A 20,551-nucleotide genomic window follows, 5' to 3' on the forward strand; every position below is an offset into this window, starting at 1 on the left:
TAAAATCGGTTTCTATAGAAAATTTTTAATTCCGAGATCTGGGAATTTTTTGACGATTTTTTTAGAATATTCTAACGTAGATAAATTTCATTAAAATAATGGTAAATATTGGAATTATATTTAACAAATACCATTAAAATAAAGCATTTTTATTTTTGACTGTCATATTATAAAGTTCCATTTTGGCCACATATTATACAATTTTTTGAATATGAAAAATAAGCAAGGATTAATGCTATTTAGCACAGTTTACAAAGCATTTTTTTAGCAAAAGCAAAATAGCTATGTAATTAATTTAAAATGTCTTTTTAATTTTTTTCATGGTAAGAATTTTTCCCATTTCTCATAATGATCAGAATTCTCAGAAAATGCATCAATTTTCTCTATAAAATTAATTTCACACTTTTTTCCTCCGATTTTTTTAAAAATCATTTCTGGCTTTTTGCTGTTACAGAATTGGCAGGGGTAATTTTTCTTTAGGGTTTTAGACATTGAAGCTTGGAAAGTTTAGAAAGATTTTAAGGCAAATTTATAGACCCACGATTCTAAAAGATTCCAGAAAAATGTCTCCATGGTAGTAACACACAGTTTCTTACATTTTGAAGAACATCTGGAACAATGAAACATAATATTCGAATGTTTTACTTCTGATTCTAGAATCGCTTTCTTAACATTTTTATCTTCCCTTTATTTTCTCTACTGTTCACTAGATTCAAGCATGGAAAATATCAAAAGTACTTCTAATCTTATCATATAGACAGGCATTGTAGAAATAATTTTTTTATTAATAAAGAAATTGAAAGCTGACAATTCAAAAGATTCATCTAATATGTCTTAATGCATCATACACAGAGTTGGCGCTAGGCATTTTGTCACTTGACGCAGTCTCTTTGGATCCTAAATTCTGCTTCCAATGCCTGCTCTGAATTCTAAAAGTTTTGCCATTTCTAGATTTTGTTGTTCAGTGTGTCCCTAAGTTAAAAAAATTATGCCACACCAGCTCTGTGACCAAACTTTACCATATGTATTTCATATTTCTTCTGAATGTTCGTAGTACTAAAGAAATAAAAATTAGCAGCTTTTTCCGTACACTCTAAATGCATTTAGTCTTTTAGAATAACAGAAGTCTTTAATTAAATCCCAAAAATTTAAAGTGAAAAGGAAATGTATTGAAAAAAGAAACTAAATATTTAAAGAGAGAGAAAATTATTCTTCAAAGATATGTTCAGTTATTATTATGTAAATTATTATGTGTTAAACCTTTACCGTGGTCACAAGGTAAAACACAAAAATATAAAAATTCATATGAAACTTATTCTTTGCATCTAGTGAGACTTAATGCAAAACAACTTATCACCGCTAATGCTTTAGTGGCTTAATAGAACCTTAAAGTATATTAACTGAGTTACAACCTCTGGAACTCTACACAAAGCTACAACACTAACAGCATCAGAAAGAGGTCAGCTAACTTTCAAAACTTGCTAACTGTGCCTACATCAGGCCTTTCAGGTTTGTTCTGATCAGCAGGTCTCTCTATAGGCGAGAAGGAGTGGTGACAACAGCCGGTCTTTTGTTATGAATCATGCTGATTATGATTTTAATGCTCATTTTAACCTATGGTGCTTGACATGAAAATCTACTTACTATTTACTAAACCTCTAGACTGATATCCTGATATCAAGTATGTGACAAAATGAGACATTAAAAAAAAAAAAAAGAAAAAGAAAAAGCTAACTCTTAGAAAAACATAACTAAAATGTCACTTATCTTCTTTCAGATATGTCCAGTTATTATGAGTGTAAAATATTTAATGCTACTTGATAAATTTCATAAAATTAATTTTATTCTCAAAATATTAATAATTACGTTAATTAAGTTATGTTTAATAATAATGCATCCTACTCATGTTCAGGTATAGATATAATATTTTTAATTGAACTTATTCAGTTCCCATTTGCTCTTAGGTCCTTAATTTTTTCATTAATGGTCCTTAAAAGTCCTTAAAAGTACTTAATTTCCTTGTGCAGAAATGTGTACGAACCCTGGAAAAGAACTGTTGCTTAAATTAACCGTAATAGTATTAAACAATTCTCAGCAAAAAGTAGGTATTAATATTCATGACTGAGCAATCTTTACATTTCCATTCCCCCCCCCCAATACTTGCTGCTGTTTTGAGCTATGGTAAAGCTTTGCATTCATAAATTCAAAATTTTATTCGGTTAATATAGTTACATTTCATTTAATTTGAATCATTGTTAATAAGTGGCAACGAATAATTAAATAGCAACGAAAACTTGATTTTATTCACTTTAAATCCAGTGTATCCGATTTGATTGACTAGAGTTATGACAGAAATCAATATTGAATGGAATAATGATCATATTTAGAGGAAGGCCAAGTGCATATTATAAGTATAGGTTATGTATCCTTTATCTGATAAGTTTGGAAGCTGAAGTATTTCAGATTTTGACTTGCATGTATATCCCATATTTATAATTGCTGCAGAGAAAAAAATGCAGCCCTTAGAGAATTTTGTCATGACAATATGAAAATTTCCGAATATATTTAGGGAAACAAATTTTATTAGATAATGATGTAATTTTAAAATTAATAAAAGATAAAGGGCTAAGATTTAAAAATAACTCAGTGCTGTAAAATGAGTTTCTTATGCTGTATTTGTCTAAGGCATAAAATAGAAAATGCTTATAAGTTGCCTTTAGGAACATTTTCATCAAATAAATGGCCAAGTCATTTGCTGAATGCTTGTGGTTCGACGTCGGTTCAATCTCAGTCAAACAAGCTGACTGCATGGCTGTTTCCATAGTTTTCCTCATGTGTAACATGGATAGAAGGCCTTTTTCCTTAAAAAGTCCTTCATGAAGGCATCCCTGGCAGCTATCCCTTGCATGCTTTGCCATAATCAAACAATCCAAACTATCAAACCAATGAGTTAACTTGAAATTTAATAGTAGGGTCGCATTATCAGAGAACATCATAGACTCATCACACTTTTTGCTGTACATATTTTGCTACCACCAACCTCTTGGGTAGATTTTTGGCTGAAACAATTTTTTAAATGCCCTCATTCTAAATATGGAAGTATACATTAGCAAGCATCCATACCTTCTGCAATTCAAACTTGTGCTTAAACAGTGCAGTTGTTGGCACCATTTATGAACAGGGGAAGTGAAATGTTGTCAGTTTTTTGCTATTTGGAATTGAACAACATAAGTCATTAATATTGGAAGCCCACGCTATTAAGCTGCTTTCCTTCAGATCATAGGTAAATTTAAACATTTATTTGCATTAATAGTATTAGAAAAAATTAATTATGTAATACAGTCAAATATCCCATTAACAGATATTCATAGGATAATGGACTATCAATAAGTGCCCATTAAGTGACAGTGAAGTTATCTCCTACTTTGAGGGTTTAAAGATTCAGGAGCTATCCATTAAGGAGGAGGGTCTGTTAATAAAAGTTTGACTGTATTTTATATGCAGTGTATTAATATTTTTTGTATATTATATATTATTATTTCTAAATTTCATATTTATTCCAGTGAGCAACCTGGCACCAGGTGCAAAATATGAATTTCGAATATTTTCCTTTAAGGAAAGTTTTATTGGACCTGATGAAAAAATTGAAGTTACTACTAAAGGTTTGTATTTTGGGAATGTCCAAACTCTCTATGATGTACTTAGCTAGCCTTTCTTAAATCTAAAATGATTTAGAAACTACTGTTGTGTTGTAACCACAAATGAAATTAACATGAAGAGTGAAAAGCTGCAACAAAACAAGTTCCAGCTGAAGTAGATAAGCCATATACACATAAACTCTGATGCAGCTAATTAGAATAATATTTTTGTTTATTTAATATAAATATATTTTTGAGAATAATTAGTTTAGTAATTTTTAAATTAAAATTCATGTAGATTGCAGTTTTCAGATGTAAGTTAATTCTTAAATTTTGTGGTCATTTCTGAGTAGTTTGAAAGTTACATTTAAAATTAAGCAAATAAATACCGTTTTCTGTATTTATCAAAAAAATATGGTACAGAATGTAATAAAATTTGGTATGAGTACAGATTAATATAAAACAGCAATGTTTTCCATGCAATAGTGAAAATACCCAGTCATAATTATGAGTTATACTCATGAGTGCAGGAATACACTAAACTGACATTTTATGTGGTGCATAAAATGAAAGTAATAGGGTGTATGATCACCTGTTTCAAACATACATGTCACATTGAAAGTCCTCATATTGTTAGCAAGACAGTGGGCAAATCCCTGTTTCAGCTACACTTATTCCTGCACGAGAACAGTTTTTAACTTCTGAATGGTTCTTGGAGACAGTGACTTGTAGTAACTCTCCAAAATGCATTTCAGTTTCAGATCAGAAGATTTGGGCTGCCTAGTCTACCTGCAGAACATTCTCACTTTGAAAATATTCATCTCTTACTTGAGTTCAGTGTTGATGAGCATTGTCATCCCTAAAAAAGAACTGACAGCTAGCTGTGTTGCTGGAAAATCTGATGTAGGACTCTTAAGTTCTCTTTTTTTTTCTTCCCCCCCCCTTTTCTCCCCTATACTTCTTACTCAGTGAGCCTATTTTATGCAAATAGAATGGTGTGTAACCTTTTAACATGATGCCTGCCCAGACAGTGACACATCTGCTGCCCAGTACTCCCTTTTTAATATTAGAGGAATAGCACTAATTTCAAGCAGAAGTCTTTCCAGATAAAAGTGCATTGAGAATCATTTTCTATCCTAAATCTAGACTTGTTACAAAAGAGAAATTAGGCCAGCTGAAGTTGGGTCAAAAGGTAATATACTGTGCACCATATTTGCCTTTCTATCTTTTGTGTGGGAAACTGAGTAAGATGCAAACAACTGATCTTCTGGGTGAAGAACATCTCTCATTGAACCTTTTAGAAATAGTAATTCTTAAAACTAATATTCTAGTGACAACAGAGAGCTGTGAGACTATAACAGTCCGGTTCTACATAATTAAAAATGCCAAGTACCAATCTTCATCAGGTATCATGGCTCTTGGATGCCCGATACAGTAGACTCTCGATTATCCGTGCTGCAGAAAGTTTTTTTTTTTTTTTTTTTTTTTTAACAATCGTAAAACAAAGAAAATAAAAATATTCACAAAACTGGGTGAAACGTTAAATTTGCTAACATCGTGCTTAGTTATGGCAGGGCTTCTTGGAACCTTCCCCGCGGCATTCTCAGAACCTTCCTCTCTGATGAGTAAGTGATTTCTTACTCACCTTTGCAGTGCCCGCTCCACCGCCCTCTCTTGTCTTAATCTTACAGACACGACCACTTCCTCCCACTCGCCATTGTTAGTTTAAGCCTGATAGTGTTTGCGAACCGGTCGGAGTTAATTTCTTATCTTTTATTGTGTTTAGTGCTCTTTGGTTTTGTGTGGTTCCGATTTAAAATGTCAGGAAAACGAAAGAAGGTTGTGTTGATGACTGCGCAAAAACTAGAATTAATTTCCAAAGTAGCAAACAGCGCTACAAGGTAGCAGATGGAATTGGATTATGGAATTGCAGAAACAACAATGCGTGACATTCTAAAGCAAAACAACAAATTTGTGAACTTTGCATCAATGTCGGACGGTGCTTCTGCAATGAAAATGCGAAAAACTATGAAGGGTTCTACCTTTGACGAGCTAGACACGGCATTGACAGAGTGGTTAGCTCAAGTTCGAAAAGAGGGTACTCCTGTACATGGTCCTATCATTGCAGCGAAGGCAAAAACCTTTTTTGAGTTGTTAGGCCTGAAAGGAAATTTTGATGCGTCTTCTGGCTGGTTGACTCGTTTTAAGCAGCGACATGGAATTCGAGAAATTGGACTTCATGGGGAGAAACTTAGTGGTGACCGGCAAGCAGCCGACGATTTCCACCATGAATTTGAAGAATTTGGTTTAAAAGAAGAGCTATCTTTTGAACAAATTTACAATGCCAACAAATCGGGACTTTTGGGGAAATGTCTTCCCACTCGCACTTTAGCATTTGAAAGTGAAAGTAAAGTGGCAGGTTATAAAAGCAGCAAGGAAAGGATCATTATCATGTCTTGCAGCAACGCTACCAGTGGACATAAACTTTAGGCTTGTTGTCACTGAGAACTGATTTTCTTCAAAAAGGTGTTACTGATACACAAATTACTGATTTCTTCAAAAAAGTCCAAAAAAACGAGATCTTTCAAAGGCAGAAGGATAGAAAATTTGCTCATTGATTACTTTAACCAAAAAAAAAAAGATTGGATGAACCGAAACATTTTTCCAGAATGGTTCGAAAAAATCTTTGTTCTTCATGTGCGTAAACATTTTAAATCAAAAAACCTGCCTGAAAAAGCTGTGCTATTGATCGACAACGAACCTTCTCACCCAGCAACAAGCGTACTAAAGTCTTCGGATGGACAAATTTTTGCAAAGTTTCTCCCCCCAAACTTTACTGCGCTAATCCAACCCATGGACCAAGGAGTCATTGCGACAATGAAGAGAACATGCTGAACCAAGCTGCTAATGACCAAAATTGAAGAAGGTTATGATCTGAAAGAGTTTTGGAAACATTATGCAATCTTGGACAGCATCTACGATATTGAATCTGCGTGGGACTCTGTGAAACCGTCAACCCTCATAAAATCATGGAGAAAATTCATGCCTAATATTGAAGCCAACAACAACCTAACCCCTTTGAGTTGTGAAGAAGAGAATAAGACACGCCCACGGCAACTCTTGCCGATATGGTGAAAACAGTTCCGGGTAGTGAGAACGTTGAAGTCTTAAACATTAACGAGTGGTTGGAGTGTGATGTCAACAAACCTGGCTTCGAACGCTGGACAGATGCCGAAATTGTGAAGAAAGCAAGGAGAGAGACCAAGAATGAAGGATGATGAAGAAGAGCCCATTGTGCAGATGCAGAAGACTCACGAAGCAGCTTTGCAACAAGTCGACGGACTGCTGAGCTATTTGGAAAAACAAGACAACGCGGAGTTAGCCAAAAAACTTACGCTACGAAAAATGCAATCTTGGATCAAGAGAAAATAATGCTTCCAAAGCAAGAAGCAAACACAAATTACTGATTTCTTCAAAAAGGTGTAGTTTTACAGTTATGCTTTTGTAATTACATAATACATTACAGTATTAAAATAGTACATATGTATTAATTTTTCCGTGTATCCTTGACGCCTCTCGTAAGTACAAAGCACTTTTTTGTTTTCATTAACAAAATTCATTTTAGGTTAGTTTTGAGCAATATACTAAAATATTAAGCGTCAGTTAAACATTTTTTGCTGTTTGTTTTATTGTACATAAAACGATTTTTCAAAGTTGGAATTTGCTATACCCGTGTTTAGCTTTTTTCGGATTATCCGCGATTTTTGTTATCTGTGGCGGCCGCGCCACCCAAATCCGCAGATAATCGGTAGTGTACTGTACCAATAATTCTTCACTTCAATCTGTCATCTAGATTTTAATGGTAACTTATTCTACTGCATTGCTCATAAAATCTATTTAAATTGTGGAAGTTTATGGAACTATAATACATGGTAGTAGTATTATAGTACAATAAACACTATTGTCTGTAAACAAAGTAAAAACGGAGTGACAAACCACATTTTGTATTTATCATGGTCGCAACAAAAAACAAAAGTGGAAGCTATGAGCTCAAATAATGATTCTTTATTATTTGAGTACATAATTTCGAGTTTAGGAACAGGATTTTTTCAAAAATTCAAAAAAGTTTGTTAATTGCTTAATTTTTAGCATTAGTGTACATGTCTATGCTTAAAATTCTATACTTATTACTTTATATACATGAATTAAATTTTAGGCTTTTGCAATTAAAAATTACATTCTCCTTCTCTTATATAATTATATTGTTTTCTAATGGTACTAATGAAGGAAAGTAGATTTGAGATTTTATTTTTATTTATGCCCATGTTCAAAAATAGGGAATATAAAAATTTAATGATTGTGAATAAAATCTCATAATAAACATGAAATTTAGTTTGAAATTTGGCAGGTTCTTATTTTCAGCATAAAGCTTTTTAAATAAAGAATTTCTAGTTTCCTTGTTGTGAAATATATATTATTCTAACATTCAAAGTCATTCTCAAAAAATTTTTTATTATTTAATTGAAAAGGTTATTTCTTATCTTACACAATATACATTTGGGGAGGGAAGAAGAGAAATTATTTTAAATTACAGCTGCCTGTTTTATATTAGAATTCTGTTAATTTTTAACATAAAAATAAATCATTGTTAAAAGAAAGTATTTTTCATAATAAAAGTTTAGTGCATTTAGTATCCATTTTTTTAGTACAAGAATAACTCAATTTTAGTGCTTTAAAACTCATGTTAGATACTTATAATAAACGTTTTTACCCAAAAGGGACATTTTCGAAATGGCATTTGCGGCAAAACACTTAAATCCATTATATCGCTGGGATATTATTCGCAAAACGGCATTTTTCATCAAACCTCTTAAATCCATTCTATCACTTTTCAAATATTTGCCACCAGACATTATCACCCTGTATTATATTTGAAGAAATTAAGTAATGAGGAATATGCACGAATGTATGTATACTTTGTGAAAAAATAACAGTACCTAGAGCCTTCCCACTTTGAGTAACATAGTTAGTCTTTCACCTGAAAGTTTACACTTGGGAGACAGAATTTTGAATTTTGAATTTGTTTTATTATCTATTTCATATTTTATAAAACTTTAATGAATTTTTGATTAATAAACTCAACGATTTCGAAACAAGCAGTAGCAGCACTCTACAAAATAAAACATTTTTATCTTCAGTGCACAAAACTGTCTGTTGGAAGTTCTAAAGATATGCTGTTCATAAATTTCTTGTAATCTTGCTGTTGAATCGAATTTTATGTGGCTTAAGCACCAGGAATGTGATATTTAATAAATAGAGTAAATGCACACATTGTTAATAATAAAAGGCCAAAGAAAGTTTTGTAAAGCCATCTTAGTTTGAAAGCTGAACATTGATATGGTGAACTGAAAAAAGACAGGGGGGGGAGCATGCCAACACTTACACTGCAACAGGAATTCTAAACATATACTGCTATGCTGCTTTTAAAAATTTTGTAATTTTGCTGTTGAATTGTAGTATATGGATAAGTATAAAGAAAATTATGCTTAATAATAAAGCTGAAAAGACAAAAAGAAAAGGGTTAACAGGAGTGAGTGTAACAGCAGACTATTAAAGTGTGAGCTCAACGAGAGGATAAAAAACCCTTTTGGGCGACTGTTAAAATATGAAACTTTTATTGTTATTGTTGTTGATGATCATTATATTCCTGTTCTATGACAGTTGATAAGACTATGTTGTACTATTGAATAGGAACTCCACTGCCAGTTGTTGCTAATGTCAAGCATAAAGTGGATGGAAGTTCTATTACTTTGTTCTGGACTCATCCACATGACAAGAGAGCTAGTCAGTGGTCTTATGGTATCTATGTATTTTCCCCAGAAGTAAATGATTTTGGTATGCAAGTACCTACTTTTTTGTTGCATTTATTTTTTCTACAGGAAACTTTTTTTTTTTATGAATTAAAAAAATGCATCTTTTCTCTTTTCTAGAAATAAGTGGAACTACTACTGATACCAATTATACATTAACAAATCTTAGTTCCTGCACAATATACATCCTAAGAATTCGACTTGTTGGTCCACTTGGAGTAGGTCCAGCAGAGAACGTTCTTTATGCATCTACAGAATTTGACAAATTAGCTCCTCCAAGAAATCTTAATGTAGCTTTGGATACAACAAGTTTCATGAAAATTACTTGGGAAGCATCTTGTTCTTCTGTAGATTCTGATATAGGATATAAGGTTTGTTCTACAGAATTTATTACAGTGACAGTTGATAAGACTGTGTGATTCTATCCATAGTGAAATCTGAAGTATATTTCTTAACACTAAGTGTTTTATGTATTTTAAAGTTGCAAATGATGTTCTATTTTTTAATAATTTTTTAATAATGATTATGTTTAAAATTATTTGTAAGTATATGTGATATATTCATTTACTTTCCATGATTTGAGATTAAATAAAGTGCAGTATAGTTATTGTGCTTCATAAGTGGTTTATATATAGATTATGCAAAAAAATTATCAGAAATTCCATTGAATCATTCATTCTGTCTTCTTTGTGATACTTATGCAGTATTCATTTACGTGGAAAATCTTGAAAAGTCGAGAATGATATAAAAGCTTTTGAAGAAGGTCAGAGAAAATTATAATTTTTTTCAAAAAAAAAAAAAAAAAAACAGAGAAGTTGATGCTTCAGTCCTTGCAAATAATAAAAAGTTCACAATTTAAGTAATAATAGATTCATAAAATAAATAAAAATTGCACTTCTTAAAAAAGGGGACTAATAAAGAGTTATTGTATTGTATGTTTTCCTTCCTCAAATTATTGATAACTTTAAATCTACCAAAAAATAATAGTATGGATGTGGTACTGTCATAAATTTCTTTTGCAAAATGAATGACTCCTCCCTCTCCAAGAACTTGGTATTTCTTTATAAAACCATGCCTGCTTTCTTGAATGGTTTGCATCCATATTTTTTCATACATGTGTCTCATTTTCTTCTTAATAGTAAGCAAGATAAATTTTATGATGTTTTTACTTATTGCATTGTATTCTGTAGTAAATGTAGAAAATTATTGAATTATATGTGGTCAGTGAAATTAAAACATGAATTTTAATGACAACCCCATTATGGAAAACTAGCAGTTGTTTTATCTGCTTGTGTATTAATGAATATATGTAATGGATACCACCATGATAACAGAAGACACATTATTAGAAGATAATACTTCTGTTACATTTTAATATCGTCTAAGTTATGTCATTGGAAAGAGGTGTTTTTTTTTTTGGGGGGGGAGTGATTTTTGCATCTTACCTAAATACACTGTAGCAGGTCTCTTCTATTAATATTGGGTAATATATCAGTACTTCAATAGGAATTGGGCCAATATATTAATTCTGATTATTTTTCTAAAATCATAGTTAAATCTTATTTCTAAAATCATAAGATTACTGCTGAAATCCTAGCAATTATGTTAAAAAACCTGTACTTTTATTGTGGACTTTTAATTAAATCCATTTGTTGCTGTCTTGTATATAACTTGCAGGAAAATTTTTAGAAGATATGTATAATCTCTATATTGATAACTTTAAATAACTCTAATGTAAAGGATACTAATTTTGAGTTCAACATAATGAATTTATTAACATTGAATGAAAACATTCCAAATTACTTTACTGCCATCTTTCCTTTGTGGGGAAGTTATTGTTTGGGTTTTACAGTGTCATTATTTGTAGCTCCTTTTTTTGCTTTGTATGTCTTCAGAATATTAATGGGTATTATCTGATTTTTGATCCTAACAATGATTCCTTCATGTGTAGCCTTAACTGTTTGCATTGTGTTTGTAAATGTGATTATAATTCCTAGAAATTTAAAGGTGCTTTGTGTAGTACATTGTAACAAACAGTACAAAATGAAATTGTTAATGCACCCACTAGTGGCCAAGTGGTAAAGTTGCTGAACACTGGTAGTTCAGTCTGATGTTCGAATCCCATGAACAGGCTGGCTGCATGAGTGTTTCATGGTTTTCCAGGGTTCGTACAGTCCTTAAGAGTCTTTAAAAGTCCTTAGATTTTTTTGGAATCAATTTTTGGTCCTTAATTTTCGACAAAATCCCTAGAAAATCCTTAATTTTAATCATCTGAAATTTCTGTCTGTTTTTACGACTGCCATTTCAAGTGTGAATTAGCCTTTTGGAGGAATATTTTTGGCGATTCACTGACATATATAGTTATCTTTTGAATGGGTTCATGGTTTATAATTTGTTTCTATTTCTAATATAAATGATGGAATACTCGAATTTCTAAGCAAGAAGTGAAACATAAGCATTTCGAAATTCATTTTTTCTAATAAAGAGCTCTTAAACAACTTTTCGCTTTGGGGATGTGAATTTTTTTTATTAAACGGTTCTAAATTTGGCGACTTATCAACAGTTTGGCGATTTTAAGATCAGCTTCTATAGAAAATTTTTAATTCCGAGATCTGAGATTTTTCGACGATTTTTTTAAACATCGTAACATTGATAAATTTCATTAAAATAATGGTAATATATTGAAATTATATTTAAAAAATAAGATTAAAATAAAACATTATTATTTTTTGCTGTCATATTATAAAGTTTCATTTTGGCAACTTATACAATATTTTTAATCTGAAAAATAAATAAGGTATAATGCTATAAAGCACAATTTACGAAAAATCTCTTAGCAAAAGCAAAATTAGCTATGTAATTAATTAAAAATGTCTTCTTTTTAATTTTTCATAGTAAAGAATTTTTCCCATGTGATTGTCTCAGAATATGCACCAGTTTTCTCTATAAAATTAATTTTACACTTTTTCCCTCCCCTTTTTTTTTTTCCAAAATACTTCTGACTTTTTGCTGTTGCGGAATTGGTAGGGATAATTTTTCTTTAAGATTTTAGACATTTGCAGCTTGGAAAGTTTAGAAGGATTTGAAGGCAAGATTTATAGACCTACGATTCTAGAAGATTTGAGAAATATGTGACAAAATGAAAAATGTCTCCATGGTATCAACACATAATGCATGTTTTTTACAGAAAGTTTGCAATGAATTTCTTACTTTTTTGAGAATGTCTGGAAGAACAATGAAAACATAATATTTGAATGTTTTACTTCTGATACAGTAAGACCCCGCTTAACGCGGGGGATACGTTCCATCGAAGTAGAGCGTAATGCGAAACAGCGCTAAGCGAGGCTATCTTAACATGTAAATAATGGGGTTTGGGGAAGACGCATAAAAAATGGTTAGGCATTAAATTTAATAATGTTTTTTTTAATAAAAATAAAATCAAACATTTATTTCTTACAAAAATAAAAACAATATAAACGCATATACTTTTAAAAACAAATAAAATTCTCAGTCAGATCATTCAGTCTATTCTGGGTTTCCAATTTTCTGCCTTTTTGTTAAGAAGGCATTATGATAGATTGGCTTAATGGCATATTGTGTTCAGTTTCGTTGTCAGTCCATATAGACAGTCGTTTTTCCATTTCCTCTATAATGTTATTTCTAGAACGGGTAATTCTAGTTGCAGAGCTTGACGTAGTTGCAGTTGCCGATGGCAGTATTTTTCTTTATTCTTAAGAATTGTCCTTATTGTTGTTGAAGTTGCCAAAATCAATGCAGCGCTAATTTGAGATTGACGTTCACCAGAATCTAATCTTCTAATCACTTGCATTTGAGTTTCCAGTGAAATGCTTTTTCTGGTTGCTTTCTTTTCTTGTTTTTTATTATCACCCATGATAAAAACTAAAGATCATAATATTTGTCACTGTATTAATCGTTATAGTATTATACAAATTTAAACTTACAATAATGTCAACAAATGTTTCAAATGATAAAAATGCGTCCACCAAGAAAGAAACACAACTACACTGTTTCGGATATGTTATTTGGAAACCTAGCGCTGCGCACAATTTCGGAGAATCCCCGGGTTGAAATAAAAGAGCGCTAAACCGAAACAGCGCTAAACGAAACAGCGTTAAGCGGGGTCTTACTGTACTAGAATCTTAACATGTTTATCTTCCCTTTATTTTCTCTACTTTTCACTAGACACAAGCATGGAAAATATCAAAAACGCTTCTAATCTTATCACATGGGCAGACATTATAGATAGGGATGTTTTTATTAATAAATAAATTGAAAACTTACAATTTAAAAGATTCATCTAATATGTCTTAATGCATCAACACAGAGCTGGTACACATTTTCCCCACCTGATGCAATCTCTGTGCATCCTAAATTCTGCTGCCTAGTGCCCTTCTAATTTCTGCTTCCAATGTCTACTCTAAATTCTAAAAGTTTTGCCATTTCTAGATTTTGGTGTTCGGTGTGTCTCTAAATTCTAAAAATTCTGCCACATCAGCTCTGTAACCTGCCTTTACCATATATATTTCATATTTCTTCTGAATGTTCATATTACTAAAGAAATAAAATTAGCCACTTTTTGTATAAATTCTAAATGCATTTAGTGTTTTTTAGAATAACAGAAATCCTTAATTAAATCCAAAAATTCTAAAATGAAAAGGAAATGTGTTGAAGAAGGGAACTGAATACATAAAGAAAATTATTCTTCAAAAAATATGTACAGTTATTATTATGTAAATTACCCAATTGTTTATGATTTGAGCCTTTACTATAATTTCCCATTTCTATTTCCTCATATGATAGAGTTACTGAGCCAAATTAAATTGTATAATCTTTGACCGCTAGTCCACATTTTTAGTTTGAATTAAACTGTTCTTGTTTAATTATGTCACCGTGAGCTGTAATGGATTTTGTTAGCATCAAAAAATGCCTTTATGGTCTAAGTTCCTTTTAAATAAGAAGCTTATTTAAACTTTTGTCTGATATTGTAAATACTTTCAGACATAGAGATAATATTCTTCACGTCTGTTGCAGGGTTTTGGACTATTTAACTTTTACCAGATCAAGTAAACCCACATAGGTACATTGTGGAGAGGTTGGCAAGTTAGGACATAAAGCACGCAGAAACGAGCGAGAGCACTGGTTTGCATATTGAGACAAATCTTTAATTGTTAGAAGAGATGCTTAAAGAGAAAGAAATCGATATAAAGTAGCCAAAATGGGAAAGCTTCAAGTTAAAATAATGGATAAATATTTTTTGAGTGTTGTTGTTACAAGACATAAATGTGTTGTAGCTTTTAATGTGTAATTTGTAAATCCATAATGAGTAAGGTTATCAAACTACCTAATTTAATTATTTATAACTAACTGCATACTCTTAAAAATTATCTTTACATATTAAAGCGAGTTATTTCCTTTCATTAATACTTACTGTGGTCACAAGATAAAATTAAAAAAATGTAAAAATTCAAGTAAAACTTATTCTTTGATTCTAGTGAGACTTAAAATAATACAAAACAGTTTATCACCTCTGGTGCTTTAATAGCTTATTGTAATCTTAAAGTATATTAACTGGGTTACAACCGCTGGAACTCTACACAAAGCTATGACATTAACTACATTAAGCAGAGCTTGACTAACTTTCAACACTTGTCAACCGTGCCTACATCAGGCCTTTCAGGTTTGTTCCAATCAGCAGGTCTCTGTATAGACAAGCAGCAGAGGGACAACATTCAGCCTTTTGTTATGAATCATGCTGATTATGATCTTACTTCTCATTTCAACCTATGCCGTTTGACATAAAATCTACCTGCTATTTACTAAACCTCTGGACTGACCAAGTATGTGACAAAATGAGACATAAAAAAATCAACATAAAGCTAACGGTTAGTAAAACATAAATGTCACTTATCTAGTTTCAAATATGTCAACTATTATAAGTTTAAAAATTTTAATGCTACTCAATAAATTGCATAAAGTTTATTTTTTCTCAAACCTATTAATAATTATGTTAATTAATTCATGTTTATTATGTTAATTAATTCATGTTTATTAATAATGCATACTACTTAGGAATCTATTTCATTTTTAGGTTGATATTACAAAAGTGAAATTAAGGCATGGATTATATTAACTGAATTTATTCAGTTCCCATTTGCTCATAGATCCTTAATTTTTTTCATTAATGGTCCTTAAAAGTCTTTAAAAGTACTTAATTTCCATGTGCAGAAATGTGTATGAACCCTGTTTTCCCTATGTGTAATTTGTATACGAGCCAGTTTCCCTTAGATTGAGTCTTCCAGGAAGGCAGATCCTTAGGCAGATAGCCCTCGAAGCTTTGCCATAATCACATAAACCTAAACTGAAGCTATTAATACATGAAAAAATAGGAATCTGTAAAAATGGGAAACTTCTTATTATATTATTATTTTTTGTTTAGTCTGGGATTTGACTAATGATGTAATTATTCCTTTATATGCCCAATAAGAGTTTTAATTAATACACATTTAAAATTTACGGTTCAAAAGCAAACAAATCCCAAAAAGTGTATCTTGGCTGAAAGGAAGAAAGTTGGCAGCATGCGTTAATAAAAGCGAATTGCAAGCAAATTATATTTTAAGAAATCTGCAGTATAGACTGCTTCACATAAAGGTGAAAAGTATTGTGAGCAAGATTAATATTATATCTACATCTGATATTGCAATGCACATATAATGGTTGGAATGGAAAATTGTTTGGTTATTTGCTGAAAAGACTGCAATCAAAAGAGAAAAAAGAGTGATTAAATATAAGGAAAAAGATTCGAAATTTTGCAGCTAACAACAGCTGGCTTTAAAAATTTAAGTTTAGGACTGAACTAAGCTATGTGAAAATAATAAATACAGTTGCAAAGACTGAGGATGTTACATCTGTATTTCCTACTTAGATACAAAAAATTTGTGAAAACAATTATTACAATTGTTGCTACATTTTCAATATAGATGAAACTAGATTGTTAAATGGAATTCATCTAGAACTTATATAAAAGCAGCTCAACCTGTCTATAAAGTGTCAAAAGATCATTAAATTGTTCTGCTTGGAGATAATGAAAATAGCAGTCTTAAGTTGAAACAATGGTTTTTTTTTAACTAAACTTTAGGTACTTTAAGAGATTGCAGTCAGAAATCTTAGCCTGTAAAGCAGACAAATCAAAAGGCTTTTGTTACCAAAATTTATAATTTAAGTCTTATTTATGTCTCGTATTTCAGTTTTACTTCAAGACAAATAACTTCCCTTTCAAATAACATTTGTAGTCATCCAAATCCTCCTAATGCTTATATATATGAGCATTAGGAGGATTATATATATAGGTAATGATACCATCAGTCAGCTTCATCATAGAGCAGCAGTTTTGAATATCTGTGTGTATGCCAAAAATTTGCCATTATTTTGAATGTCCTTTAACCAGATGCCATCGGAGTCAATTGCAGATCAGAACAGTTCCTAAGGTCATATATTTTATTCTAAGCTGAAACAGTAAATATGGCAGTGCAGTGGCTGATAGATGTTTAGATTGTATTGAAAACTGAAATTTAATTATCGGACAAAATGAAAGGAAGCTTTAGTAATTGTTTCTTGTTTCCTGCAGTCATTTAAAATGGAAATGTAGCTAGACAATGCATTTAAAGATTTGTTTTGTTTCTTAAAATCTGTGAGTTGTAATCATGTATTGGAAACTTAGCTGCATTTATAAACCTTATTTCAGTTGTTTTATATTTAAAGAGATGGCTTGTATTTGCTACGTGTTTAGTGCATTGTAGTCTTTCCAAGTTATACGCCATTAAATCCGCAGTTCATCCATAATTGCGTGTACATATATAAAACTAATAATTCTGTTAAATACATCTTCTAATTCAAAATTATTGATGACTTTCTTTGAAAATTTAGTAAAATTAATGTCTGTGTTTACTTAGAATATTACATATTTATAATTGCCTATAAATTTTATGTTTAGTTGTAGCGATGCATTGGGTTACAAATTTCCTAGAAACCAGCTGTGAATTGCAAACTGGTACAGTGGTTAATGCATAAAGCTGTCTGAAATGCCCTTGATTTTCCCCTTTTTTATATTTTAAATTCACCTTTAAAAAAAATACTGTGTCTTTTGAAGGTTTACAGCGGAATTAATTCGAAATATGATTTTCATTTCTTTCTGCAGTTATTTAAAAGAATTTTTTTCTCTAAGAAATTTTGCATTTTTCCATTTAGTAGTGTAAATGCAATTATATATTTTGGCAGTTCGTTTTAAAATTTAAAGTGCCAGTGCCCTATAGAAGGTTCTCAGTTAACGTGAGAAATACATTGGCAAGGAAAATTAAAGTAACATCTATAAAAAGATGCTTTATGTTGTTAAGTCCATTAAGGAAATCTATCGTAATTGATTGGTTGCTTCACATTCTAATTTCAAGCTTGTGTATGTACTGGTGATGAATGCATGCAACTAGGTCAAGGTTGAAAGCATGTCACAACAGATTCTGAGAACTGTTATTTGGCAGCATTTGCTAAAAGAAATAGATAACTAGCCTTGGTTCAAATTGAAAGGATGTTTGCTGCAGCTGTAGGAATTTGACTATCCAGATGTACTATGAATGGCATGACATTTATCTTTTAAAACTTTGACTGCCTGCTTGTCAGTGTTAAGCTTAGAGTCTTTGTCACCACAGATAAAATCTTTCCATGTGGACATGTAGGTTTTCCGAGTCCAAGTCTTCAGATTGTGCTGACTGGTGGTATCGGTATGCATGTAAATAAGCTTTCAATTTTTGTATGAATTTCCAAAACTATTATAAAAGTTCTTATAAAATATGAATGTAGAGTATGTAAAGTAATATAGTATATTTGTAAGTATACTAAAGGTAACTAATATGAAACATAATTGTAAAGCATATTTGAAACTTTCCAGCATCTTAAAATATTGTGAATTCATTTGATTCTTGAATATCGAGAAGTTCTAAGGTACCATCTGCCTGTGGGTGTTGAAAATCCACGTCTGACTTCCCAAAACCTAACTACTAAACTTTATTGCGGTTATTGTTTATACTTTATTTTTAAGATGCAATAACTGAGATGATAAAGCTATTATGTAAGAAATTCGTTAAAAAAAGAAATACAGTAATAGTAGTATGTAAAGTCTCTTCAGCATTTGTGCTTTCACTCTATCACAATATTTCCAAAGTCTGAGTTTGTGCCATATTTCAGAGGAGTAGTAACCTTGTTTTTCTTTGTTTGCTTCATCATCAGACAAGTTGCGTCATTTTCATATGTCAGTGGCTGTGTGTAATTAAACATATAATAATAAAAATACAATATTTGTAACATCTTATTTTTTCTTATTTTGTCTAATATATTGGGTGTTGCAAGTGTAATAATGACTAAAGAGTATAATTTCATGTCTAGAGTCTGTAACAATTCCAAAAAATGTATTTAGTTCACAAACAGGTTTTCTATGTTGTAACTATAATAATATTCAATTAATAAATAAGGAATCCTACTTCCCAAAAGTTTACCTATTGCAGTAGAGTCTGGAATTGATTAACTGCGATAAACAAGGACTAACATGTCAGTACTTAAATTTACATCTCAGTTTGCATGAGGAAGCTAACTGTTCTTAAATCAAATATTAGATGCCAAAAATGAATGTCTTTGCAGCAGTTTTTATGCATATATTATGATAGTAAATGATGAGATGTACAGATATTTACTGATTATTTTTTATTCATTCAGGATGCACTTTAGTAATGTTTTAAGTGTAGTTTTTAGTATGTTAACTTAGATTATTTTGTTTTGTCTTAACTAGATTATGGCATTTTGTACCCAATTTATTTTTCTCGGCGTCGTTTGGTCAAGTGGTTCATTTGCAAGTTTCTGAAACTGATGCTTATCTCTAAAAAATCTTCAGCACATTTATTGATATAAAATTTTCACATAATTTAAAGCCGCACAGTTCAAACACACATTGCTCAAGAATCATTGTGTATTATGTTATTAAAAAAAGCCTTATGAAGTTACACTTCTTCTTTTCGTTTTATATGGAAGTGCTATATAAACTACATTTTTATCTTATTTTTTTAATTTCAAAACTATTTTTATGGGAGCAAATAATAAATAAAAAATAAAGACCCAGAAAATTTATTCATGCTATTTGTGAAATGAATTTAAGTACAAATTTTTCTAAAAATAAATGATTAAATTAAAGCTCAAAATAAATCAGAATTTTTTTATATATGAAAATAAACAAAATTGTATAGTAAATATATTATATTGTTAAACATAATTTTAATTAAAATATTTTTGGAAAATTTTTAGGTCCTAATAAAAGATTTAGTGCTGAAAAGAAGTCACTGGATTGGGTTGGCTGCTCGAACTGACACCAAAATATTTTTCCATTATGTCATCCATTATGGTGGGAATTACTCAGTTCAAGTCCAAACTGATGCACCAAATTCTATACCTACTGATCCTGTCTTTTTCACTGCTCCTCCTTTGCCTGTCGTGCCCCAAGTGAAAGCATTACGAGAAAAAAATGGTACTATTTATGTTACATGGCAAGAAGTGAAATGGCCAAAGGATTTGAAAGATCACAAGTAAAAATATGTTTTTTTTTACTTACTCTAAACAAAATATATGTATAATTTTAAACTATTTGAAAGGCAGTCTGATGTGATTAGGAAGAAATGGATTAATTGTTAAATTCTTAGGCAGTTGTGCACTCTTCATTTTCTTATGGAATTCAGGTGAAATAAATATATTTATGTCTGCAGCTCCACTTTTGGTACAAATGGGCATGCTTCTTGACTATAGTCTGTTTACTCTTGGGCCCAGGTGTAGGGCTCTAAGGTCATTTGTAGTTCCTTATAATCCTGCTTTTCCCTTCCTATACCATGGGGTGAAGTGGGCCAGAAATGCCCCTAAAACAACAAACACTGTGAGTGCCACCATAGACTGTCTTAACCTGTCCTTGTCCATAATCAGGCTTAGTCCAGCTCT

At 31.2% G+C, this 20,551-nt stretch overlaps 1 protein-coding gene across 1 annotated transcript in view; it reads left to right on the forward strand.

Moving 5' to 3' along the window:
• LOC118195509 (sortilin-related receptor-like) overlaps window positions 1–20,551 on the forward strand; it is a 195,337-nt gene that overhangs the window by 149,054 nt on the left and 25,732 nt on the right. The window contains exons 35-38 of the mRNA XM_085813545.1: window positions 3,564–3,662; window positions 9,390–9,533; window positions 9,629–9,879; window positions 19,871–20,148. Coding sequence (XP_085669671.1) covers window positions 3,564–3,662; window positions 9,390–9,533; window positions 9,629–9,879; window positions 19,871–20,148 — 772 coding nt within the window. The remainder of the gene's footprint in view (window positions 1–3,563; window positions 3,663–9,389; window positions 9,534–9,628; window positions 9,880–19,870; window positions 20,149–20,551) is intronic.

The sequence above is a fragment of the Stegodyphus dumicola genome, chromosome 3 (genome assembly GCF_044657685.1).
Source record: "Stegodyphus dumicola isolate Sdum_Otavi_A_Nest chromosome 3, ASM4465768v1".
Classification (NCBI taxonomy): domain Eukaryota; kingdom Metazoa; phylum Arthropoda; class Arachnida; order Araneae; family Eresidae; genus Stegodyphus; species Stegodyphus dumicola.